This window comes from Euwallacea similis, chromosome 12 (genome assembly GCF_039881205.1).
Source record: "Euwallacea similis isolate ESF13 chromosome 12, ESF131.1, whole genome shotgun sequence".
In the NCBI taxonomy this organism is placed as follows: Eukaryota; Metazoa; Arthropoda; class Insecta; order Coleoptera; family Curculionidae; genus Euwallacea; species Euwallacea similis.
The window spans coordinates 5068365-5090902 of NC_089620.1; the positions used below are offsets into that span (position 1 = coordinate 5068365).

A 22538-nucleotide genomic window follows, 5' to 3' on the forward strand; every position below is an offset into this window, starting at 1 on the left:
AATTTGGAAGGTAAAGTTGTGAGTAGTGGTTAATATGTTATGAGCCAACATTAAGTGTTAGGTATGAATGAATACGACTTCTCTAGTAATATAGAGAATGCTGTATTTAAGCTATAAAAACAAATTTACCAAGCTTTGAAATGTTAATTACATGGAGAAGTATGTATGACAAACACCAAGTTAGAGAGAAGCCGGATGTGGTGAAAGTCACTAGTCCGGTTTTGAAGTCGAGTGGGGAGAGGTGACTTTCTCCACTTAGATAACTGGGTCAAGCCATAGGATGACAACAATGATTAACTTTCTCCAAATTTAGAATTATTTCGGTTGCTTTTTTTATCTCATCAACAGACGGCAAGTCTTCTGTGCTGAGCGGTAGGCGGACAGTTTGATGTTCTATAAGACCAATATCATGCAAAAGTGCTTTAGTGGGTATTGGGTTGCTGGCAGTAAATAACGCTTCGCAAGCCTGTTGCCAGATATCTGTTGAACTTTTCATGTCATTTCCTGTCATTTGAACAGGTTTCCTTCTGGATTCCAGCGTCACGCGCTGGAATGACAGTGAAGAGAGTTCGTCGTTCAGACATTGCTTAACGTATTCATGCGCTATGCGTGGCCAAACATTGGCAGCAACGGAAACCAGGCCAGCCGCACCGTAAGCGGCCATATCAGATATCATATTATCATCTCCGCAAAAGACCTCAATATTTGGTGCAACTTTCTTATACTGAGTTAAAGTATCAACAGTGCCACTTGAATCTTTGATAGCCCAAAATTTTTCGTGACTAGATAAGTTGCGTACAGTTTCAGCGTGAAGACTCACTCCTGCTCTCGATGGAATATTGTAAAACATAGCCGGCACATGTGCTTTTTCAAGTAGCTTTTCAAACCATAAAGTCTGCCCCATAATTCCGGGCTTTGCATAAATGGGAGTTGTCATTAGATAGCCATGAATAGGCATACCCTTGCAAAAATCAAGCCATTCAAGAGTCTGATATAGATTCATTCCTGGTACGCCAATTATAATTTTTGTATTTAATTTTAGCTTACATACGAATTCAACTAATGTACGCTTTTCAGAATCAGTAAGCGATAGGCTCTCACCTGTGCTACCTAGCAACACTACGCCATTTTCAGCTTTAACTTGCATTGTCAGTAAACGCTGCAAACTGCTATAATCTATGCTATCCCCATTGCAATTAAAAGGAGTAACACAAGCAGTCCATAAAAATGTAGATTTCAATTTAAATTGTTAAAATGGTATTTCATCGTCGAGTAGTTCATCTTTTATATCGTTGTCAAAACTTTCGTGTTTATCTTTTTGTTCTGTTTCACCTTGTTTGTATTCACTTGGCTTGTAATCAGGATTTGGCGCACTATTTCGTGAATCCAAGAGAGTAAGAGCGCTATTAAAATTATATAGAACCACCTCTGTTGTGTATCTTTCACTACCGTTTTGGTCAGTCCATTTTCTAGTTCTCAAAGAACCTTCAACATAAACTTTACTGCCTTTACGTGCAAAATCTTTGACGATTTTTACTAATCCTTCACTAAAAATTACGATATTATGCCACTCTGTCTTTTCAGAGCGCATACCGGAAAGTTTGTCAGTCCAACTTTCAGATGTGGCTATTGAAAAACTTGCCATTTCTTTTCCATTTTGTGTAGTCCTAATTTCAGGATCTTTTCCTAAATTACCAACTAGTATGACTTTGTTTATGGTACCACCAGACATAATTATATTCTAAATAAATCCCTTTATTATCTTATATGAAAGTACTATTGTCAAATTTAATTAAAAGTGCGCTTGGAGGGATTCGAACCCACGGCCTTTGCCTCCGGAGGGCAACGCTCTATCCAACTGAGCTACAAGCGCATATATATTTAAGTTATTTAATAGATAAGCCATCCAAGTCAAATTTTTGTTTTGGATAAAGCGTAAACATAATACTCCCATATCCAAAATATACATTTTGAGAATCATTCGCATGCTTTTTTATTGCTTTTTGATCTACGGTCCATACAAAAGTTACATAATTTTCAGTGACTGAGTGCACTTTTAAATCCTTAGTATTTATAAACAGTTTTCCATTTACCCATATTTTCCATGTATCGGGAGAAAGATATAAAATTGAGTCTAAACTCACTACCTTACAGTTGAAATTATCTGATACCTCCTCTTTTACAGCTCTTGAAGATCGTAAATTGAACTTTTCCATTTCATTGACCATTCTATTAACTGGCTCTTCATCAAAAAAAATGCTTTTTACGTTACTATATTGTGACAAAACGTCAAAGTCACTTTCCACTGCTTCTCTTATTATATCGTCCCGATCTGTATAGCTTAGTTTTTGATTGTTGATAAAGAAACACTCTTTTGCACGCAAATTTGCTATATCAATAAAATCGTCGATTTCTTGATTGCCAACTTTAAGAATACTTTCAAAATATCTTTTTTCTATCATCATTCCATACTGAGAATGATGACAAACCATTTCATCATTACCTTGTTTTTCTATATATACGCATAAATTTCCACTATTTAATCCTAATATTTTATGCTCAATAAAATCTTCATTGCCAATATATTGTCGGCAAGAATACTCCTTACAAATTTCTATGCTTTCTATGATATCTTCACAACTGCAATATGCATTAACATTGGAAATGAGTAGCGTAAAAATAAAAAACAGCTTTATGTTCATCACCTTATCTACTTAATATAGTATACCAATCAAAGACTATATTAGCTCTCACTATCTCTATCATATTACCATTCAAAATCTGATTCATAGTTGCAGCATCAATATTTCTCTGCTTATTTAAAATAAGAGATTTGATCATAACATAACCGGGCAGATTTGGAATAGACTGTAGAAATAAAAAAATATGCTTATCGCTGATTGAGCTTAAATTTAGGACCACTTCACTTTTTATTACTTTTGTGCGTTCACTTTTGTTGTGGAGCTCAACTTCTTCGGGTATAGAAATTGATATTTCAGGTTCTAATATATAGTACTTTTTATATAACTTGCTAAGCTCGAAATTTAAATTTGCAATGTATCTGCTACTGTGTAAATTTGAAGAAGAAATTTTTTTCCATAAATCTAGGTTTTTATTTAGAACAACTTCCTTTTTTTGAATTCCAGTAATCTGTAAATTAATAGAACGTATTTTATCAATCGCAATTTGGTTTTTATTATAAATCTTTTCGTTATAGATAACAACATATGTTAATAACCCTATTAATCCAACAGATAATAACAAATACGATATAAACTGAATTGTAGCTTTTCTTTTTAATTGAGAGATAGTCATTAATCTACATTGCCTCTCCTATTTCAACATCAATAGATAGATTTTGCTCTTTAGCAGCAGGTAAGCTAGAAATATTAATGTCATAGGTACGAAAATTATCGTTTAAATTTTTTCGTAGTTTCTCGTATTGATGAGAAATATTTTTACCGGATTGAAAATTAAACTTTAAAGTTGTGGTAATATAACTTTTTGCCTCATTATAATTCCATTCAAATGATCGAAGCTCTATACCTGGTATTTTTAACTTTTCTACATACTTAACTTGTGTAAGAGGAGAGTATTCTATTTTTGATAAAATATTATTGATATTAATAAAATCATAAATTTCATCTATTTTTTTTACATTATAGCTTTGGCTAAGTTTTGTTAATTGGTTATTTAAGGTGTTCTGCTTTGCTGATAAATTATCAGCGACATTGAAATTTGAATACAAATTTAGCAAACAAAGGGTGTTTATTATAACTAAAACCAGGGCGAAGTATAGAAAAATTCGAGGAGAGTTTAAATAAAGGTAATTGAATAGATAAAATTCTTTAGTTTCCTTTGTATTAAAAATAGCTGCTAATTTATTCTTAAAGCTATGAAACAAAATTATGGTATCGCAAAAGTTATCTTTTTCACTTATAGCTAGTTCTGCTCCTAATTGTTTGCCTAACTCATATGGAGTTAATATGTTCACACTGTTCTCTGAAAAATTTATGACTGATAAACTAGCTTTAATATCTTCTGACACTATGATACAAAGGTCGATAGGGTTATTTTTTTCAAACCCAAACTTAGTTAAGGATCGAATAGTATCTTGCACTTCCTGATATATTCCACCAGCGATAATTCCTGGTAAATTATCATTAGTAAATGATGTTAAACGCGTAAATACCATTTTATTCTCTTTAAGAACCACTTGTCTATAGCCTCCCGTTTTAGTTGCAGCAACTATAATTTTCCAATTATTAGGATCTTTATGTAGAATCTTTTTTGTTATATTACTTATTTCTATAGGAAACATTAATATTCCCTTAAAGTTGGAGCCTATCTCAATAAACACATTCAACCAATATTCTACTAAATGCTTTGCTTTTGATGAAACAAGAAGATAGCACCAGTTTTGATTGAATTTGTTTGGCTTCTCAACCAAAAAAACTGAACTTATGTCATTATTACGAGAAAAATGCTCCCTCTTTGTTTTTGCTGATAGATAGGCACTAATCTTGTTTGCCCTTGTAATAAACTGTAGCGAGTAATTTTGATCTGCATGATTAAGCACCAGGTATAAAGGTGCTTTTTTATCTGACGAAAGACATGAAATTAAATCGGAAACTGCTTTATCGTTTTTGCCCTTAACAAAATACCTTTTATTTAAAGTATTATTTTTAAAATATAGTAACATTATGCCTTCTTCTCCAATAGAAAGCATAAACTTACTTTTGGATTTTGAACTAAACATATTAACAAAGCATATACTTATCTAGAATTAAAAAGGCAATTTATTGAAATTCATTAAACGTTAGAGGGAAATATTGTTATAAATTTTCGCAGCAACATTATTTATATTATAATTTTTTTTATAAAATTACCACTAATATTAAGTTATTTAGATAACAAATTAAGAAAATTCATTAAGAAGAGTTTGTTGTTTTTCAAATTGTAGGTAAACCTAAGCCACTTTAGCTATATCTGCCGATTGACTTTAATTAATAAGAGTTATTAATCGATTTACTATTCTTGTAATATTATTTCTAATGGTAAAGAAATATATATTTTTCTGGAACAGTTGTTATTTCAGATACAGAATTTATTGTAAGTAAACTAACCGTTTGCTGAAGAGCGCTCATCTTCTGTGGTACTTGATGATGGAGCAACTAATTTGCTCAAAATCTCATCTTTTGGTCCCATAGCGTAAATGACACCATCTGACATGAGGATCACCTTATCAACTACGGACAATAACGGTAGCTTGTGAGTGATGATAACAGTAGTAGTATTTTGTTTTCTTGCAATGCCAATTGCATTAATTAAGCATGCCTCTCCATTGCTATCTAAGTTAGCGTTTGGTTCATCAAGTACTAAAAGTTTTGTGTGACCGTAAAAAGCTCTGGCAAGTCCAAGAAGCTGTTTTTGGCCGCCAGAGAGCGTTACCCCTCCAGGACCTCCTATTGTTGTATCATATCCATTTGGTAAGCTTAGTATTAGTTCATGTATCCCTGCAATTTTTGCTGCTTTGATTATTTCTTCAGGATTTGGATCTGGCCTCATGCGAGCAATATTAGCTTTGACACTAGTGTTAAATAACTCAATATCCTGAGGTAAGTAGCCAACATAATTACCAAAATTTTCTCGATTCCAAGTATATACATCAGCGCCATCTAGTCTGACTACACCAGATATTGGCTTCCATACACCAACAGTTAATTTTGCGATAGTGGATTTACCAGAAGCACTTGCACCAATCACACCAACTACGTCCCCTGGTTCTATTACAAATGATATTCCTTTTACTGTCGGCTTATTGCTTCCATAAGGAGTAAAAAATACTCTATCAAATTCCAATTTTCCTTCAGGTTCTGGTAGAGCCATCGTTTGCTCTCTTTTTGGCGATGTTAATATAAGTCTTTGTAGCCTTCCATATGACATTCTAGCCTGATTTAAAAACTTCCAAGTATGAACCGCAGCATCAAATGGTGCTAATACTCTACCCATTAAAATTGAAGCAGCGATGATGCTACCGGCAGTCTTATGAGCTGTGATTGCAAGTAATGCACCTGTTCCAATCACTGATATTTGCAGAGTTGAGCGCAAAAATTTAGTGATTCCAGTAATTACATTAGAGCGATTTTGTGCTTTAATTTGCATTGCTCGGTTCTGATCATTTCGTTTACACCAATCAGAGACTATGAATTCTGACATGCCCATAGCTTCAACCACTTCTGCATTTCTTGTTGCAACATCTATAGCATTGATATTCCGTATAGTTTCTTCGTTGGTTTCTTGTAATATTCGTTTAGTGGCAAGTTCATTCCATATTGCCATAGAGACTAATATGATGATTCCAGTAATAGCTATGAACCCCGTGGAGGTATGTATCATGAAAATCACAACAAGGTAAATTAACGACCATGGAGTATCAAACAGTGAGAATATGCCATTTCCTGTAATGAAATTTTTTATCACTCCGAGATCTCGTATTGCTTCACCACTTGAAGTTGAGCTCTGCACTGATGTTAATCTAATTGACCTTACTATCAAATCTGGTGTTGCAGTTTTATCGATCCAATCACCTATTTTCGCCATGGCTAAATATCGACAAGTTTCAAGCATTGCAGAACATGCAAATGCAGATAAAGTGATAATTGTCAGCATAGTTAGTGTTGATACACTTTCGCTCGATATCACCCGATCAAGCACTTGAGAGGTATAAAGTGGTAGGAATAACATTAATAAATTGATTCCCGCACTAAACCAAAAGATAAACCAAAATGCACTTTTGCATTTTTCTAGGCAAATATATAGAGTACTTTGCTTCAATTCTTTTTTTATTGATGGCGTAATTTCCACAATCTTCCTCTTAATTTGATTACATGCACCATATACAATTTTTATTACAAAAATATTAATAACGGTAGTTAGCTTACTTTAAGTGAGTAAAATATTAATATATGTGAATAGGAAATATAAACAATGGTAAAAAGAAGTATAGTTGATATTTCCTTCGTTGCCTATAGCGAAGCTACGTCATACCGCGATTCATTCTAGTTATCTAAGTGGAGAAAGTCACCTCTCCCCACTCGACTTCAAAACCGGACTAGTGACTTTCACCACATCCGGCTTCTCTCTAACTTGGTGTTTGTCATACATACTTCTCCATGTAATTAACATTTCAAAGCTTGGTAAATTTGTTTTTATAGCTTAAATACAGCATTCTCTATATTACTAGAGAAGTCGTATTCATTCATACCTAACACTTAATGTTGGCTCATAACATATTAACCACTACTCACAACTTTACCTTCCAAATTACAGTGTCCACGTCAGCATATCCTAAACATTACTTTAGGCCTTGGCTTCTTAGACAATCCCTCATTATAGGTGCATACGGGTGGCTCCCTGCTTAAAGAATAAGAGCATCTATAATGTTACTCCGTTCCATGAAATTGTTTCATGTTAGACTTAGGTTCCAACTTTTTGCCGGGAGATGGGAAACATCTTAATCAGACCAGTCAAGTTCTAATTATCCACTTTCTCCGTACCTTTTGGTCTATGCGTTAACCAACCTTATTTCGCATATCGTTCGTTACGACAATTCAGGCATTGGTTCCTCTCGTAACCATATCTAACTCTGTTTGCAGGGATTCACTATAAGGTTTAGTGTTACCTGCTTTTATCTCATGCTTGCATCCTAGAGGTTGCCACTCTCTAAAATGTGAGACATACATTACCCCCGATGTCTAGGGAAGATGGAATTTTACCATCACAAAATCACGACTTTCGGGTCGCACTAGCTGTACGAACATTCATTTTTGAAGGTAAACTGCACAGCAAATGGTGTCATGAAAGTAGCTGACACTGGGATGGCTTTGTTGCATCGCTACTTATGAAAGGCTAACTATAATTAGGATTATAAGCAACTTATTGAAAATCTTGTTTTTTTGCAATCAATCTGATCAAATTTAAGAATAGTAATTTGTTATTTATATTAATAAATTTAATTCTATTGAAAATAGCTAAAGCATTGAAATTCTTGAATTTTAGCCGGATTAGTGAGTGATAGTGAAATTTCTTTTACTCAAATTTAGGTATTCACTGACCGTTCTTGTTGTAAATACCAGAATAATAAGCTACTGATATTCTCCACCTTTTTTATCTTTAATCCATCATAGCTAGCGATGCAACAAAGCCCACCGATTCATTCTACTGCAACGCAGAAAATTCGTACAATTGTGCATAATGTGGGGCTTCTGGCTACATTTTTCTATTGAACTCACCTTTTCTCTATGTGACAGATTTCGTATTAAATTTTAAATTTAATGCGCCTAGATATACAAGCATTCCTAGCAAAACCATAGGTATAGAAAGCAACTGCCCCATAGTTAAATCAAGCCACAAATAGCCAATTTGATAGTCTGGTTCGCGAAAAAACTCAACGAAAAAACGTGCTATTCCATACCACATAACTGCAATACCAGTTAACGCACCGTGATACAGTCTTATTCTAGTTAAGAAAAACAGTGAATTTGCAACTGCAAAAAGTAGCAGTCCTTCAAAAAGTGCCTCATAAAGCTGGCTTGGATGACGCAGCAAATTATCACCACTCTCTGGAAATACCATACCCCATGGCATAGTTGTAACTCTGCCAAATAACTCTCCGTTTATAAAATTGCCTATGCGACCTAAAAATAAACCTATGGGAACTCCGCAAGAAACTAGGTCCAGTGCATAAAATATAGGAATGTTATGTCTTCTGCAGGAGATTATTACTGCAAGCAAAACTCCTATAGCACCGCCATGAAATGACATCCCTCCTTCCCAGGTCTTCAATATCTCGATAGGGTTGCTTATATAAAGAACTGGATCATATATCAATACGTAGCCAAGTCTACCTCCAAGGATAATACCTACAATAGTGGCTGTTAATAACGAATCGTAAAAATTCTTAGTAAATATTTTTTGGTCATCTAGCTTATGTAAATACCAATATGCAAACACTATACCTAAAACATATGCTAAAGAATACCAATATATAGAAACAGGACCGATGCTGAAAATTACTGGATTTAAAGACATATTTTGCTATAAATTATTTTTAGACAATCTACTTTTTTCACGATCCCACTCTCTCTGTTTTATAGTTGCTCTCTTATCGTAGAGTTTTTTTCCTTTTACAATGGCAATTTTAGTTTTTGCCAATCCTTTATCGTTAAAATAGACCGAAAGCGGCACAACAGTTATCCCAGCAGTCTTGATTTGACCAATTAGTTTATTTATCTCCTTTTTATGCAAGAGTAATTTACGTTCCCTTTTTGGTTTATGATTTTTTCGGTTCGCAGCTTTATATTCTGCAATATGCATATTGTGCAGCCATACTTCGCTATTCTTTTCAACAACGTAGGCGTCGGAAATATTTACTTTTCTTTCTCTTAGCGATTTAACTTCACTGCTTAATAAGACCATACCCGCTTCAAATTCTTCTAAAATGAAATATTCAAACCTTGCTTTCCTATTTTCTGCAATAACTTCCATATCTAAAGAGATCTTTAAGCTTCAATATATTACAGAGTTTTTAACTTAATTCATAATAAAACAGTTATCCCAATAAATATAAGGTGCCAGGCTAGTCTGATAGCAACAGGATAACAAAAATCAAGTAAGTGCTTTTTCTGTCTCTCTAGGCACAAGTTCCTGCTTTACTTCTTTCATTTTAGTTTTAGGCTTTGACATTATATATTGACCAGCACCAACTATGAGTGCAGATCCTGCAGCTAGCCCAATTATTGCTGGTACAGATAGGGCAGTAGCAAATGCAAGTGCAACACCAACTATCACTGCAGTTACAAAACACACAACAACACCTTTTACAATTGCATTTTTTGCAGACTGTTCTTTTTCTTTCATAATTGCATTTTTTCCAATTTGTTTTTCTTCCTTTTTCTCTGGAAGTTGCATTACATCTTTATTTTCAGTAAGATCCTTTGGCGTTTTTTTATTCTCATTTTTTAACGTTTGCTTTTTTTCCGCTTCCTCTAAAAGCTGAATTATACCTTGATCTTTAGTGAGGTCTCTTGGCGTTTTTCCATCAACATCTTTTAATGAAGGGTCTGCTTCAGTGTGTAGCAGAACTTCCACCACTTTTATTTTGCCATTTTCAGCAGCAAGATGTAAAGGAGTACGTCTATCACCATTGTTTGCCTTAACCTCTGCTCCTTTTGCGATTAGAGTTTTTACTACATCTTCGTGGCCATTTTTAGCAGCAAAATGTAAAGGAGTACGTCTATCACCATTTTTTGCCTTAACCTTTGCTCCTTTTGCGATTAGAGTTTTTACTATATCTTCGTGGCCATTTTCAGCAGCAACATGCAAAGGAGTACATCTATCATCATTTTCTGCATTAACCTTTGCTCCTTTTTTGATTAGAATGTCTACTACATCTTTATGGCCCTCTCTGGCTGCAAGATGTAAAGGAGTCTCGTCTACAATACCTTCTGCATTAACATCTGCTTTCTCAACTAGAATTTTTACTACCTCTATGTGGTTCTTTTCAGCAGCAAGATGTAAAGCAGTACATCTATCATCATTTTCTGCATTAACCTTTGCTCCTTTTGCGATTAGAATGTCTACTACATCTTTATGGCCCTCTCTGGCAGCAAGATGTAAAGGAGTACATCCATCATCATCTTTTGCATTAACGTTTACTCCTTTATTTAATAGGTTTTTCACCTCCTCCTCATTATTATGTTTAACAGCTGAATGCAAAGCTTTGATGTTCTCTTGTGCCTTTAATAGAGCTCCTTTTACCACTTCATGGCCTTTTTGAGAAGCAAATGTTAAAGGAGTCCATTTATAATGATCTTTCGCATTAACATCTGCTCCTTTTTCAATTAGAGTTTCTACTATATCTTCGCGGCCATTTTCAGCAGCAAGATGTAAAGGAGTCCACCCATCACTATTTTTTGCATCAACGTTGATTCCTTCTGCTTTTGATAGAACTTGTACTATCTCTTTGTGGCCATTTGTAATAGCAAGATGTAAAGGAGCCCATCCTTTATCATTTTCTGCATTAACATTTGCTCCTTTTCCAATTAGAGTGTTTACTACATTTTCGTGGTTCTTTTCAACAGCAAAATGTAAAGAAGTCCATCCATCACCATTTTTTGCATCAACAATTGCTCCTTTTCCAGTTAGAATGGTTACTACATCTTCGTGGCCATAGTGAGCAGCAATATGTAAAGGAGTAATTTTATTATCATGTTCTGCATTAATATCTGCCCCGTTTTCAATCAGAGCTTTTGCTACATTTGCACAGTTCCAATAAGAAGCAAGATGTAACAATTTGACTTCCTGAGAATTTTGACCACGAGATATAGTAAATATGTAATTTATGCCAGACCCACTATCGTTGTCAGGTTTACTCTTTTCCCACTCTTGACATAAATCTGGATCTTCTTCTTGTAACTTAGCTTTTATTTTTTCAACTATATTGTCCTTGCTCAAATCTGAAAGGTCATTTATTTTTTTTAATATTTCCATAAATTTGTCATATTCCATAACTTCCTCACTTAAAATACATAACCTAGTTGTTATATCTTTTAACATAGAAGTCAAGAACCTAAATATTCGTTATTATCTTTCCTTAAAGAGTCATTTAAGTTATATTACAGACTATGAAAAACCTCAACTTTAGGAAGGAAATCAAGTTTTTTTCTCTGTCGTTTATGACTTTATTTGTTCTATGGACTGTATTGTCTGGTTATTTTGAGCCGTTTTTTATTTTTTGTGGAGTGTTTTCCTCTATATTCACATTGTTTATCTTTAGAAGGTTGATAAACGCTGAAAGAGCTCTTAGCCAGATTTTAAATGGTACGAGTAGACTGTCGTTTTATAAGTTAGTAAGTTATATACCATGGTTAATGTACCAAATCATTTTATCAAGTGTTTATGTAACAAAAAAGGTGCTACAACTCAAATCTAAGCTTGAGCCAATCATTATCCTAAGAAAATGCAAAGGGCATAATGATGAAAGCATTGCGTTATTTGCCAATTCAGTCACAATCACTTCCGGAACTTTAACTATCAATGTTGAAAGTAAGCAGAAAACATATTTCTCTACCATGTATTTGATAGATAAAGATCTTGAAAGTGGCATTTCTGAAATAGAAAGTAAAATCTTAAAAATATTACGTTCAACTAAGTAATTGCTTTAAATAAGCTAACAGCATCCTTATATTCCCTTACAAGACTTTCAAGCATTTCTTTTGGAAGGCTATTGTTAACAATAGAACATAAATAATTATACAAATCTTCTAACCTTAATATGTTATTTCTCTTCTTGCTGTTGAATTTATACGGAAAAATACCTTCCATAACTTCAATAGTAGTAGCCTTGTTTAAAAATACATTTTCACTTATCACGCTTATTCTTGCTAAAACAGTGTTAATTTCAGGTTCGTCACTCGTATAAAAATCTGATAGCTGAGTTATTCTAATAACGTATAAAGTTACTATTTTTGACAAGCAATTATCAGCATATTCACAATTTTTTATTACCTCCCACTGAGTAACCTGAGATTTACCTATTTTTGCATTGTTCGGTAATTTACTCATTGAAATTTCTCCATTTAATTCAGTGTAATAAATTATACTAATACTTTGTTAAATAAATAATAACGCGATTACAAAAATATATACTTATAGTAGTATATTGTACAAAAATAGTACAATATCTAAACATTAAAGCTAGTGTAAGCTGGTGCATGGGCGTTATTTTTGTGTTGTCCAACAAAACCCAAAATTAGAGGCCCACTTATATAAAGAGTTTAGTCTGCCTTCTTTGCTATAAAATACGTTTTCCTTTTGAGCTATTTTGTTAGTATTAACTAAATTTTAAATTAACTGTGCTACAATGAAAAAGATAAAGCTCGGAATACTAATTTCAGGTAGGGGGTCGAATATGCAGGCCTTAATAGAAGCATGTCAAGATCAGAATTTTTCCGCAGAAGTTGCATGTGTTATCACAAATAATAGCGAAGCTGCTGGTCTGAAAATAGCAGAGCAAGCAGGAATCTCAGCGTTTATTGTTAAAGATAAACCGCTTGATGCTGATAAAATTCACAAAATACTTGTTCAACAGAAGGTTGATTTAATTTGCCTTGCAGGATTTATGAGAATTCTCAAAGCTGATTTTCTGAGTAAATGGCATAACAAGGTTATAAATATTCATCCCTCTTTACTTCCGTCTTTTAAAGGCCTAAACGCTCAAGAGCAAGCTCTAAAAGCAGGTGTAAAAATTACAGGTTGTACTGTACATTATGTCACTCCTGAAGTTGATGCTGGAGCCATAATTGCTCAAGTTGCTGTGCCAGTGTTACTAGCTGATGATATTCAAAGCCTCTCAGAACGCATTCTAGCTGAGGAGCATAAGTGTTATGTAGAAGCAGTAAGATCAATAGCAGAAAATATTAATTATTGACCTTAAGTGTTTCTCCCAACTTCAACAAAAAATAAATTTTCAGGATCCAGTAAAGAACTTGCTAACTCGTTCACTTCTTCCAATTTAACATCATTAATATAGCTTACAAAATCATTCATATGGTTAATATCGCGGCTGTTTGTCTGAATATCATTTAGTTTTGCAACTATGCTGTTATTGTTAAACATAGAGAAAACATGGGAATTTACCATACTAATTTTTGTATCCCGAAACAACTGCTCATCAATTCCTTCTTTTCGAACCTTGCTCAGCGTATCTTTTATTGCTGATATTGATTGACTGGCAGTAGCACTATCAGTATTAATACTTCCAACTATAACGTTCCCATGTTTATTGGGAATAATACTTGCATAAACACCATAAGTAATACCCAAGTTTTGCCTCAGTTCTTTCATTAATATTGAATTCAATCCCATGCCACCAAGTGCATTAATCAAGACACTAGCGTTATAATAATTAGGATCTTCATAAGCTATACCTTTTTGAGCAAAAAGTATCACACTTTGTGGTATATCCATAAAAATGTTTTTATTCTCTGCAGGGCCAAAATCATTTTTTACAGGTATTTTTCTAACTTTCGATCTTTTTGATGGCAATTTAGATAAATATTTATCTAATAGCGTAATAATTTCTTCTTTTTTTGCACAACCAGCAACACTGATAATTATGTTATCTTTAGCAAAATTACGCTTTATGTATGTTAAAACATCGTCTCTAGTAATATTTGTTATAGTATCAAGAGTTCCATATTCACTTTTTGAGTAAGGATGCTTTTTAAATAACAACGTTTCCAATTCTTTTCCAGCAACAAAAAAAGGATTTTTTTCAAGATTATTAAAATCAACTTTGGCTTTTTCGAAAACTCTATTCAACCCTTCAGAGTCAACTTTAGGACGCGTTATAGCGTCGCTAAGTAGTGAAACACCTTCTTCTAAATTCTCAGACAGAGTATCCAACGAAACTCCAAACGTTTCTAAACCAGCACTAAAACGTAGACTAATCCCTTTATCTTCAAGCTTTTTCGCAAAATCTTTGGCATCATTTTTTCCTGCCCCTTCTTGAACTATAAGAGAAGTAAACCAAGCAAGCCCTTGTTTTTCTACATTTTCATATGCATAACCTGCATCTTTAAACGATATATTTAGTGAAACTTTTGGTAAATCACAGTTTTCAACAAATAGAAACTTAAACCCTTTACGGGTGGTGATCTCCTCTATATTTAAGTTACCACTTGCTTGTAAATTAAAGCTTAGGCAGAAAAAAAATAGAAGTACAAATTTACTTATTCTCATTATCATCTCCTTTTGGTAATAAACGGCCAATTAACTTATTAGCAGAAAAAATAACACGGATTTTATTATTTACATCCTCTAGATTAACATCATTTACTTTGCTGTACGTAATATCTATTTCATCAAGTGGAATACCAAGTGCTAAGCGTGAGCCATAGAAAAATGCTATATTGTCTAAGCTAGATAGATTATCAAATTGTGCTGCCTTATACCTATATTTTGAGCTTTGCAACTCCTCATCCGTTATTCCTTTAGACATGAAGTTATTAATAGCATTATCTAACTCTCTTTCAACAATATCTAAATTAACGCCACTTTTTGGAATGACCTGAATATCAATGTAGCCATCACTAAAAGTTAAGCTGTCATACTCAGCAAATACAGACACCGCTACGTCTTTGTCTAGAACTAAATCTTTGTATAACTTGCTGGACTTGCCGCCACCTAAAATGTCAACCGCTAAATGAGCAGCAGAAGCTTCATTTATGTGCTCAAATAAGGGAACACGATAACGAAAATATAAAACTGGTTCTTTTACTTCAGTGCTCTCTAAGGTCACCGATAGACCTGCATTATGCACTGGATCCTGATTTGGGTAATTTCTCATTACAGGCTTAGCTTTAATTTCGCCATATTTTTCTTCTGCTAATTTCACTACTTCATCAAACTCCACATCACCCACAATCAGCAATATTGCATTACCAGGGTGATAATAACTATCGTGAAACCTCACTATGTCATCCTGATTGTAAGTTTTGATATCGCTCTCCCAGCCAATAACAGATCTACCATAGCCATTACGGTAAAATGCACTATCCATTTCTTCCCACAACAAGTTATGAGGTTGGTTATCAAATCTCATTTTTCTTTCTTCCAGTACAATGTTTTTTTCTCTATCTATTTTGTCTTGAGTAACATTAAAGTTTCCCATTCTATCTGCTTCAACTTCCATTGTAAGTGGTAAATCTTTTTTGGGGACCAACTCATAATAACAGGTATATTCTTTAGTGGTAAACGCGTTAAATTGAGCCCCAATGCTACTCATAGTGGCTTCTATATCTGTGAACTTTCCTGTAGTTTCAAACATTAAATGTTCAAAGTAGTGAGCCAATCCTGCTTTGCCGATTGGATCATCCATTCCCCCAACTTTGTATATTACTGCATGTAAAACGGCTGGAATCCGATGATTAGAAACAACATAAACATCTAGTCCGTTACTGAGTTTAGTATATTTTATGTTGTGCTCTATGTTTAAAGCATTCGAAGAAATTGGGTAAGTAAAAAAAAGTACAGGTAGTATAAGAAAACTAAAAAACTTATGAAGCATTATTTCGACCTAATATAAAAACAATTATTTTATTCCTCATTTTGTTTAGAAATAAGCATATCGTATATATACCACTTATATAACAATGTAAACATTCCACAAACTATAGATAAATCTGCTAAATTAAAGGCTGGCCAATACCAATTATCAATATGAAAATATATGAAATCATATACAGCTCCCCAATAGATCCTATCAACTACGTTTCCGATTGCTCCACCAATCATCAGAGAAAAACCAAGGTAAGTTGACTGATCGTCAGACTTGTATATCAAATATGCAAGTATACCAATTATTAGTATTGAAAATGCTGAAAAAAAGAAACCGCCATGTGGTAAAGCGCTACACATTCCAAAACTAATACCTGAATTCCAAACTTCAACTAGTTTTATAAAACTAGCGATCTCAATTGATTCTCCTTCATCAATCAATGAGTTTATGTACAATTTGCTCGTTTGGTCAATCAATACTATAATTAATATAACAACTAAGCATAACTTTTTCATAAATTTGCCTTTAACCTATAAACTTTAAGTATATCATAATTTATCTGTTTTGTTAACTCCTCAATACTATGGAATTTTTTTTCTGACCTTATGAATTTTAAAAGTTGTATATTGACTTTATGACTATATACGTCTTCATCAAAATCGAATATGTGCATTTCTATTATAGGCTTTTTCAGATCCTTAAATGTAGGTCTCATACCAATATTGACTACTCCATATAACCAATTTGGATTACTATCAGGAAAAGTCACTCTAGCGTAATATGTGCCAAACTTAGGTTTTATCATGCAATCTTCTATAGGAATATTTATGGTTGGAAATCCTATTTCTCTACCTCTACATGCACCTTTTGTCACAACACCAGAAGCTTGATAAGGCCTGCCGAGCAATTTATTAGCAATTTCTATTTCGCCCCTTTGTACATACTCCCTTATTGAAGAAGAAGAGCAAATTTTGCCGTCAATTATTAATGGCTCTAACTTAGTCAAAGAGTATCCATATGTTTCAGAATATTTCTCTAGAGTTAATATATTACCCAATCGTTTATAACCAAAAGTGCAATTTTCTCCGACAATTATGTGTTTAGCGCCATATTTATCTATTAAAATCTCACTGATAAAGTCATCGCAGCTAATCTCAGAAAAACCTCTACTAAAATTAATAATATATAAGTAATCTATACCATAGCTGCTGATTAGTTCCTTTTTTTGTTCTTGGTCTATTAACCTAAAATTGTTTCTACCAAATAAAACAGTTGATGGGTGAGGCTCAAAAGTTAAAACTGCAGAGGGTAATCCTCTTTCTTGTGCTACCTTCTTTAGAGTAGAAATTGCAAACTCGTGTCCTAAATGAATGCCATCGAAATTTCCGAAGGTTAGTGCTATATTATTTTCTATCCTTTGCTCACAATTATAAATAATTTTCATACAATTTGATGTTTTTACATGTTTCTTATATATAATAACTATATTTTAGTAAGCTACGGAGATAAATTGTGAAAAATGTTGTGATATATGTAAAGAAGGGCTGTCCATACTGCATAAGGGCAAAGGATTTACTAGATAAAAAAGGTGTGAAGTATGAAGAAATTGATGTGCTCAAAAACTCAGATCTATTTAACGACATAAAATCAAAGTATAACGTTAGAACAGTTCCACAGATTTTTATCAACGATAAGCACATTGGGGGGTGTGACAAATTGATGGATCTTGAAAAAGAAGGAAAGTTGGATGATATGCTAAATAATAATGACAATCACACTGATGTCACAACCTACACAAACAGCAATGATGAATGTGGAGAGCGTGTTATACCACATGATGATTTTATGTAACTTTTTATCTTGTTTTGTCGTGTAATACGTAAATGAAAACTAGTATGCTCACTTTAAACAATTCTTAATGAATTAAAAATACAATTCATTCAGTGAGTTTTTTTAGTGGGAAAAAATGACAAAAAATATTTCAATTATTAGCAGAAACTTAATTAGTATCGAATTAGTTAACAAACAAGATTTAGAGAATTTCATCAAGATTTTCACAGTGCTTGATAAACATATAGCAGCTAAAACACTTTTTACAGAAGAAGTGAGAATAGAGTATAAACAACACAACGGCATAGAAGTTGTTGAATTGCTAAAAGATACAGACTTTACATATCATGAGGTTGAAAATGTATTGAACCACCTGAGTAAACATGGAATGAAGGTGCCCAGCAGTGTTATAGCACACACCCTTTTTGCTGCATACAATCATGCACTTGAATTTAAGGATGTAGCATTTTCCTTTTCTGAAGGCTCTCCACAATTTAACATCAGAGTGAGTAAGAACACCTTCATAATAACTCCTATGAGTGAGAAGAATTTGGAATTGAATTCACAAAGTAGCAAGAAATTAATAGAGTCGTTACAGAGCGAAAAAAATATTTATGATTGTATAGTAGAAGAAAATACTATTAAAGTTATAGTGCATTCTGAAATACATCAAGCTATAAATTTGATTATAAAATCACTGATAAAGTCTCGCCTTTTAGCAAAAGAGGAAGAAGGAAAATTCAAAGAGAAATTGAGACAACTTGCTTTTAAGGATCAAGCTTTTGTTGAGTATTCCAGTATCAAAACCATCAGTAGGTATCCACATAATCATCCTCTGAGAAAGCATGAAAGTGTTACTAAGGATATAGAAAATATTTTATGTGATTTCATAGCAAATGAGAATAGCGAGTTCGCTATAGAGCGGTTAAATAGGCTGAGCTCAGCAGTTTCTCCGGATACTCCAAGAATCATCACTAAAACTATAGATAAACTTGTTAAGTTTCACTAAGATATACGAGAGCCAATAGATTTCTTGTATTACCTTTTGTCATCCAAGTAGCCAAGGCTACTTGGTTCTTTTTTTGGGTTCCAGCGCTATGTACATAGCTGTATGAACATTGTAGCCGTTATTCAAGTAGCTATAGAAACGAAAAACTTCCTTGACAAACTCCGCTGGCCCCCTTATCATGAAACTGAAGCTATTTCATTTAACTTCGCAATCTGTGCAGATTAAAACGACAAGAAAACTTGTATTTGGCGTCTTATTTTTAATTTTTGGCACTATGTGCACCTTATGTCTTTATCAAATTTCTAGGTTTTTACCTATATAAGCTGAAACGCGCTTACAAAGCGTTCAAGACATCACCCAACGTCAAATCTTAAAATAGAGAGTGTAATAACTAGCTACCACGGGTTTTCTTTGCCTTTTTTTTCTGCCTAGTAAATTTTTTAAACATTTATAGCTAAGGTTAGTTGCATTTAAAAGCAGCTAAATTGCAGCGTTTAAGACTTAAAAAACGCCAATACTGAAAATAGACAATGACTAGGGCTTCTTTTGCCTTTTTTTTGTTTGGTAAGTTTTTTAACATTTATAGCTAAACAACAACCGTCATCCCGCTACTTGTTAGCGGGATCTAGAGATACCGCGAATGAATCGCGGTATGACGGTTCGCGGTGGCATGACGATAAGCTCGTCATCCCGCTGCTTGTTAGCGGCTAAGAGATACCGCGGCGGTATGACATGTTAGCTATACTTTTATACTTACCAACTCAGTATTCCAATCTGGATTGTATCTTATCGGTAAAAAAGAAGAGCTATTTTAGAAAGTTTTTATAGGGCTAAAACCAAAGAAAACTTGCATATAAGTTCATCAAGATGTAAAATTAAAGTTATTTTAAAAGAATAGGTTAATTATGAATCTTGTAACAAAATCTGCTATCGATTTTACTGCTTCAGCTGTTCTCTCTGGCGGAGAAATTGTTGATGATTTCTGTCTGAGTAAGCGCATAAAAAATAAGTATGCTGTCCTTTTTTTCTATCCACTTGATTTTACCTTTGTCTGTCCAACTGAGTTGATATCATTTAGTAATAAAATAGAGGATTTTTCAAAACGTGGTATTGAAGTTATAGGAGTAAGTGTAGATTCAAAATTTTCACATTATAAATGGCGAAACACTCCAGTTAATGATGGTGGTATTGGAGAGATTAGCTACACTTTAGTGTCTGATATCAAAAAGTCTATATCAAGAGACTATGGGGTTTTATATGATGACTCAATTGCGCTGAGAGCAACTTTCGTTATTGATGATAAATTTATTGTACGTCATCAATCGATAAATGATTTGCCTTTAGGGCGTAATATCGATGAATTCGTTAGAATCGTTGATGCAATTAAACATAATGAAGAGCATGGTGAAGTATGTCCAGCAGGGTGGAAGAAAGGTAAGCCAGCAATGCAGGCAAGCGATGAAGGAGTAGCTGATTATCTAAACTCATACAGTGAAGAATTATAGATTTAGTACAAAAGTTCTTATTATTGGATCCGGGGCAGCGGGTTATGCTGCCGCTATATATGCAGCACGTGCAAACTTAGAGCCAATTGTAGTAACGGGAATGCAGCCTGGTGGTCAGCTTACAATTACTACAGATGTTGAAAACTATCCTGGTTTTGTTTCAATACAGGGTCCAGAACTAATGGAGCAAATGAGGTTGCATGCAGAAAAGGTTGGAGCAAAAATAATAGATGATGAGATAAAAAGCGTTGAACAACTTGAGGATTTTAATGAGTATAGATTTAGATCTTCTGGTAATACTAATGACTACTATTCAGATGCAATTATAATTGCATCTGGTGCGCAAGCGAAATGGCTTGGTTTGGAGAGTGAAAAGAAATTTCAAGGTTATGGAGTTTCAGCTTGTGCAACTTGCGATGGCGCATTTTTTAGGAATAAAGTTGTAGCTGTGATTGGTGGTGGAAATACCGCTGTTGAAGAGGCGATATTTTTAACTCGATTTGCCAAAGAAGTGCTATTAATACACAGGCGTGATAAATTGAGAGCGGAAAAAGTAATGCAAGATAGACTCTTTAAAAATGATAAGATAAAGGTGATATGGAATCATACCGTAGAGCAGATTCTTGGAGAAGAAAATCCAAAAAAAGTTACTGGTATTATAGTTAAATCAACGGAAGCTCAAGAGTTAGAAGTGGATGGAGTGTTCATTGCAATTGGGCATGCACCAAATACGGGTATTTTTAAAGGCTTTGTTGAAATGGGTGAACAGGGTTACATAATTACAAAACCTGGAACAACTTTAACTAGTAAAGCAGGAGTGTTTGCTGCAGGTGATGTTCAAGATAAGGTATATCGTCAGGCAGTAGTTGCAGCAGGAACAGGATGCATGGCTGCGCTTGATGCAGAAAAGTTTTTGGAGTCGTAGTTAATTCTAGGATTTTAGATAAATTGCTTGCAATTTTCCTTTTCTTTTACATAATTATGTTAGTAAATTATTAGATGGGTTTAATATGCTTTATGGAGAGAATAGGACAAATACTAATGGTTACAGATATCAGAGAACTCTAGATGCACCGACACAAAAGTTATTTAAAGCTATTGATGATGAAAATCTAGAAGATTTTAGATAGGCTATAGAAGAAGGTACGGATGTTTATGCACGTGATGAGAAGAACATGAGACCTTTGGAGTCTATAAAGGATAAGTTAGTGAATGTTTTATCTAATAAGAGTGCCTGTGCTGTTAGCAGTGATAAGCAAAAAACTACGTTAAAGAAAATGACTAAATTGCTTACTACAAAACAGTTATTTAAAGCTATTGGTGATAAAAACCTAGAAAATTTTAAACAAGCTATAAAAGAAGGTGCGGATGTTTATGCACGTGATGAGAAGGGCATGACACCTTTAATGATTATTGCTAGGGCCCGTGTCTATGATAGGCAGCAACCTGTGCTAAAGGAAATGGTTACATTGCTGTTATTTAAGGCTATTGATGATGAAAACCTAGAAGCTTTTAAACAAGCTCTGACAGAGGGTGCGAATGTTAATGCGTTTGATGAGGAGGGCATGACACCTTTGATGTCTATTGCTAGAGCTTGTGATGTCACTTATGGTAGACAACCCATGTTAGAAAAAATGGCTAAATTGCTTATACAAAATAGCAGTATCGATATTAACGCTCGAAGTAGGGAATATGTTTATGAGGAAAGGCAAAAGAAAGACAGCCAAGGTCATGTAGTTTTTCAATACCTTGGAAAAGAAATAGTACGTGATGGTTTTTCGGGTTCCAAGCGCTTTACACTAAGAAATGGACGGGGATCAATAAACGCTAGTAAATTCAAGTACATTGATAGTAATGAAATAGTAACGAAAGATGATAATGAACCTATATGGTTTACTACTGATCATTTTGTAGGATATCATGAAGAAAATATTGGTTTCAAGGTTTTGACAGAAAGCTATGACGGTGTAAAGGAGGAGGTAAGGACATCCTTAATACAAAAAAATACAGCCCTACATATTGCTTGCCAAGTTGGAGCTAGAGATATGGTAAAAATATTGCTCACGCACCC

General features: G+C 33.9%; 4 protein-coding genes, 1 non-coding gene and 1 pseudogene across 5 annotated transcripts; 2 read left to right on the forward strand and 4 right to left on the reverse strand.

Moving 5' to 3' along the window:
- Positions 1 to 1799: 1799 nt before the first annotated feature.
- Positions 1800 to 1873, reverse strand: TRNAR-CCG (transfer RNA arginine (anticodon CCG)). The gene has a single exon. It is a non-coding gene; the product is annotated as a tRNA-Arg (tRNA).
- Positions 1874 to 5121: 3248 nt separating this feature from the next.
- LOC136412514 (alkaline protease secretion ATP-binding protein AprD-like) lies at positions 5122 to 6342 on the reverse strand. The gene has a single exon (XM_066395588.1). It carries the CDS (start codon positions 6340 to 6342, stop codon positions 5122 to 5124), a length of 1221 nt encoding a protein of 406 aa, XP_066251685.1.
- A 3327-nt stretch (positions 6343 to 9669) lies between these two features.
- LOC136412515 (putative ankyrin repeat protein RF_0381) lies at positions 9670 to 11619 on the reverse strand. Its single transcript, XM_066395589.1, has one exon. The coding sequence runs from the start codon at positions 11617 to 11619 to the stop codon at positions 9670 to 9672; it is 1950 nt and encodes a 649-aa protein (XP_066251686.1).
- Positions 11620 to 12973: 1354 nt separating this feature from the next.
- Positions 12974 to 13492, forward strand: LOC136412516 (trifunctional purine biosynthetic protein adenosine-3 pseudogene; annotated as a pseudogene).
- Positions 13493 to 13494: 2 nt separating this feature from the next.
- Positions 13495 to 15943, reverse strand: LOC136412517 (uncharacterized zinc protease-like protein y4wB). Its single transcript, XM_066395590.1, has 2 exons — positions 14941 to 15943; positions 13495 to 14639 (listed from the first exon to the last, which is right to left on the reverse strand). The coding sequence occupies exons 1-2, from the start codon at positions 15941 to 15943 to the stop codon at positions 13495 to 13497; spliced, it is 2148 nt and encodes a 715-aa protein (XP_066251687.1).
- A 3924-nt stretch (positions 15944 to 19867) lies between these two features.
- On the forward strand, positions 19868 to 21392 carry LOC136412518 (thioredoxin reductase-like). The gene is made up of 3 exons (XM_066395591.1): positions 19868 to 19952; positions 20136 to 20396; positions 20455 to 21392. Exons 1-3 carry the CDS (start codon positions 19868 to 19870, stop codon positions 21390 to 21392), a joined length of 1284 nt encoding a protein of 427 aa, XP_066251688.1.
- Positions 21393 to 22538: the final 1146 nt, after the last annotated feature.

Excerpts from the sequence above, each read along its gene's own strand:
- LOC136412514 (XM_066395588.1), bottom strand. The coding sequence starts at position 6,342 with ATGGCAATATGGAATGAACTTGCCACTAAACGAATATTACAAGAAACC.
- LOC136412515 (XM_066395589.1), bottom strand. The coding sequence starts at position 11,619 with ATGTTAAAAGATATAACAACTAGGTTATGTATTTTAAGTGAGGAAGTT.
- LOC136412518 (XM_066395591.1), top strand. The coding sequence starts at position 19,868 with ATGAATCTTGTAACAAAATCTGCTATCGATTTTACTGCTTCAGCTGTT. Across the intron at positions 19,953-20,135 it reads TGTTGATGATTTCTGTCTGA|TTAATGATGGTGGTATTGGA; the intron begins GTAAGCGCATAA and ends GAAACACTCCAG. Across the intron at positions 20,397-20,454 it reads TCCAGCAGGGTGGAAGAAAG|TGAAGAATTATAGATTTAGT; the intron begins GTAAGCCAGCAA and ends AAACTCATACAG.
- LOC136412517 (XM_066395590.1), bottom strand. The coding sequence starts at position 15,943 with ATGGATGATCCAATCGGCAAAGCAGGATTGGCTCACTACTTTGAACAT. Across the intron at positions 14,640-14,940 it reads TGGCTCACGCTTAGCACTTG|ATGCAGGTTATGCATATGAA; the intron begins GTATTCCACTTG and ends TATCGTTTAAAG.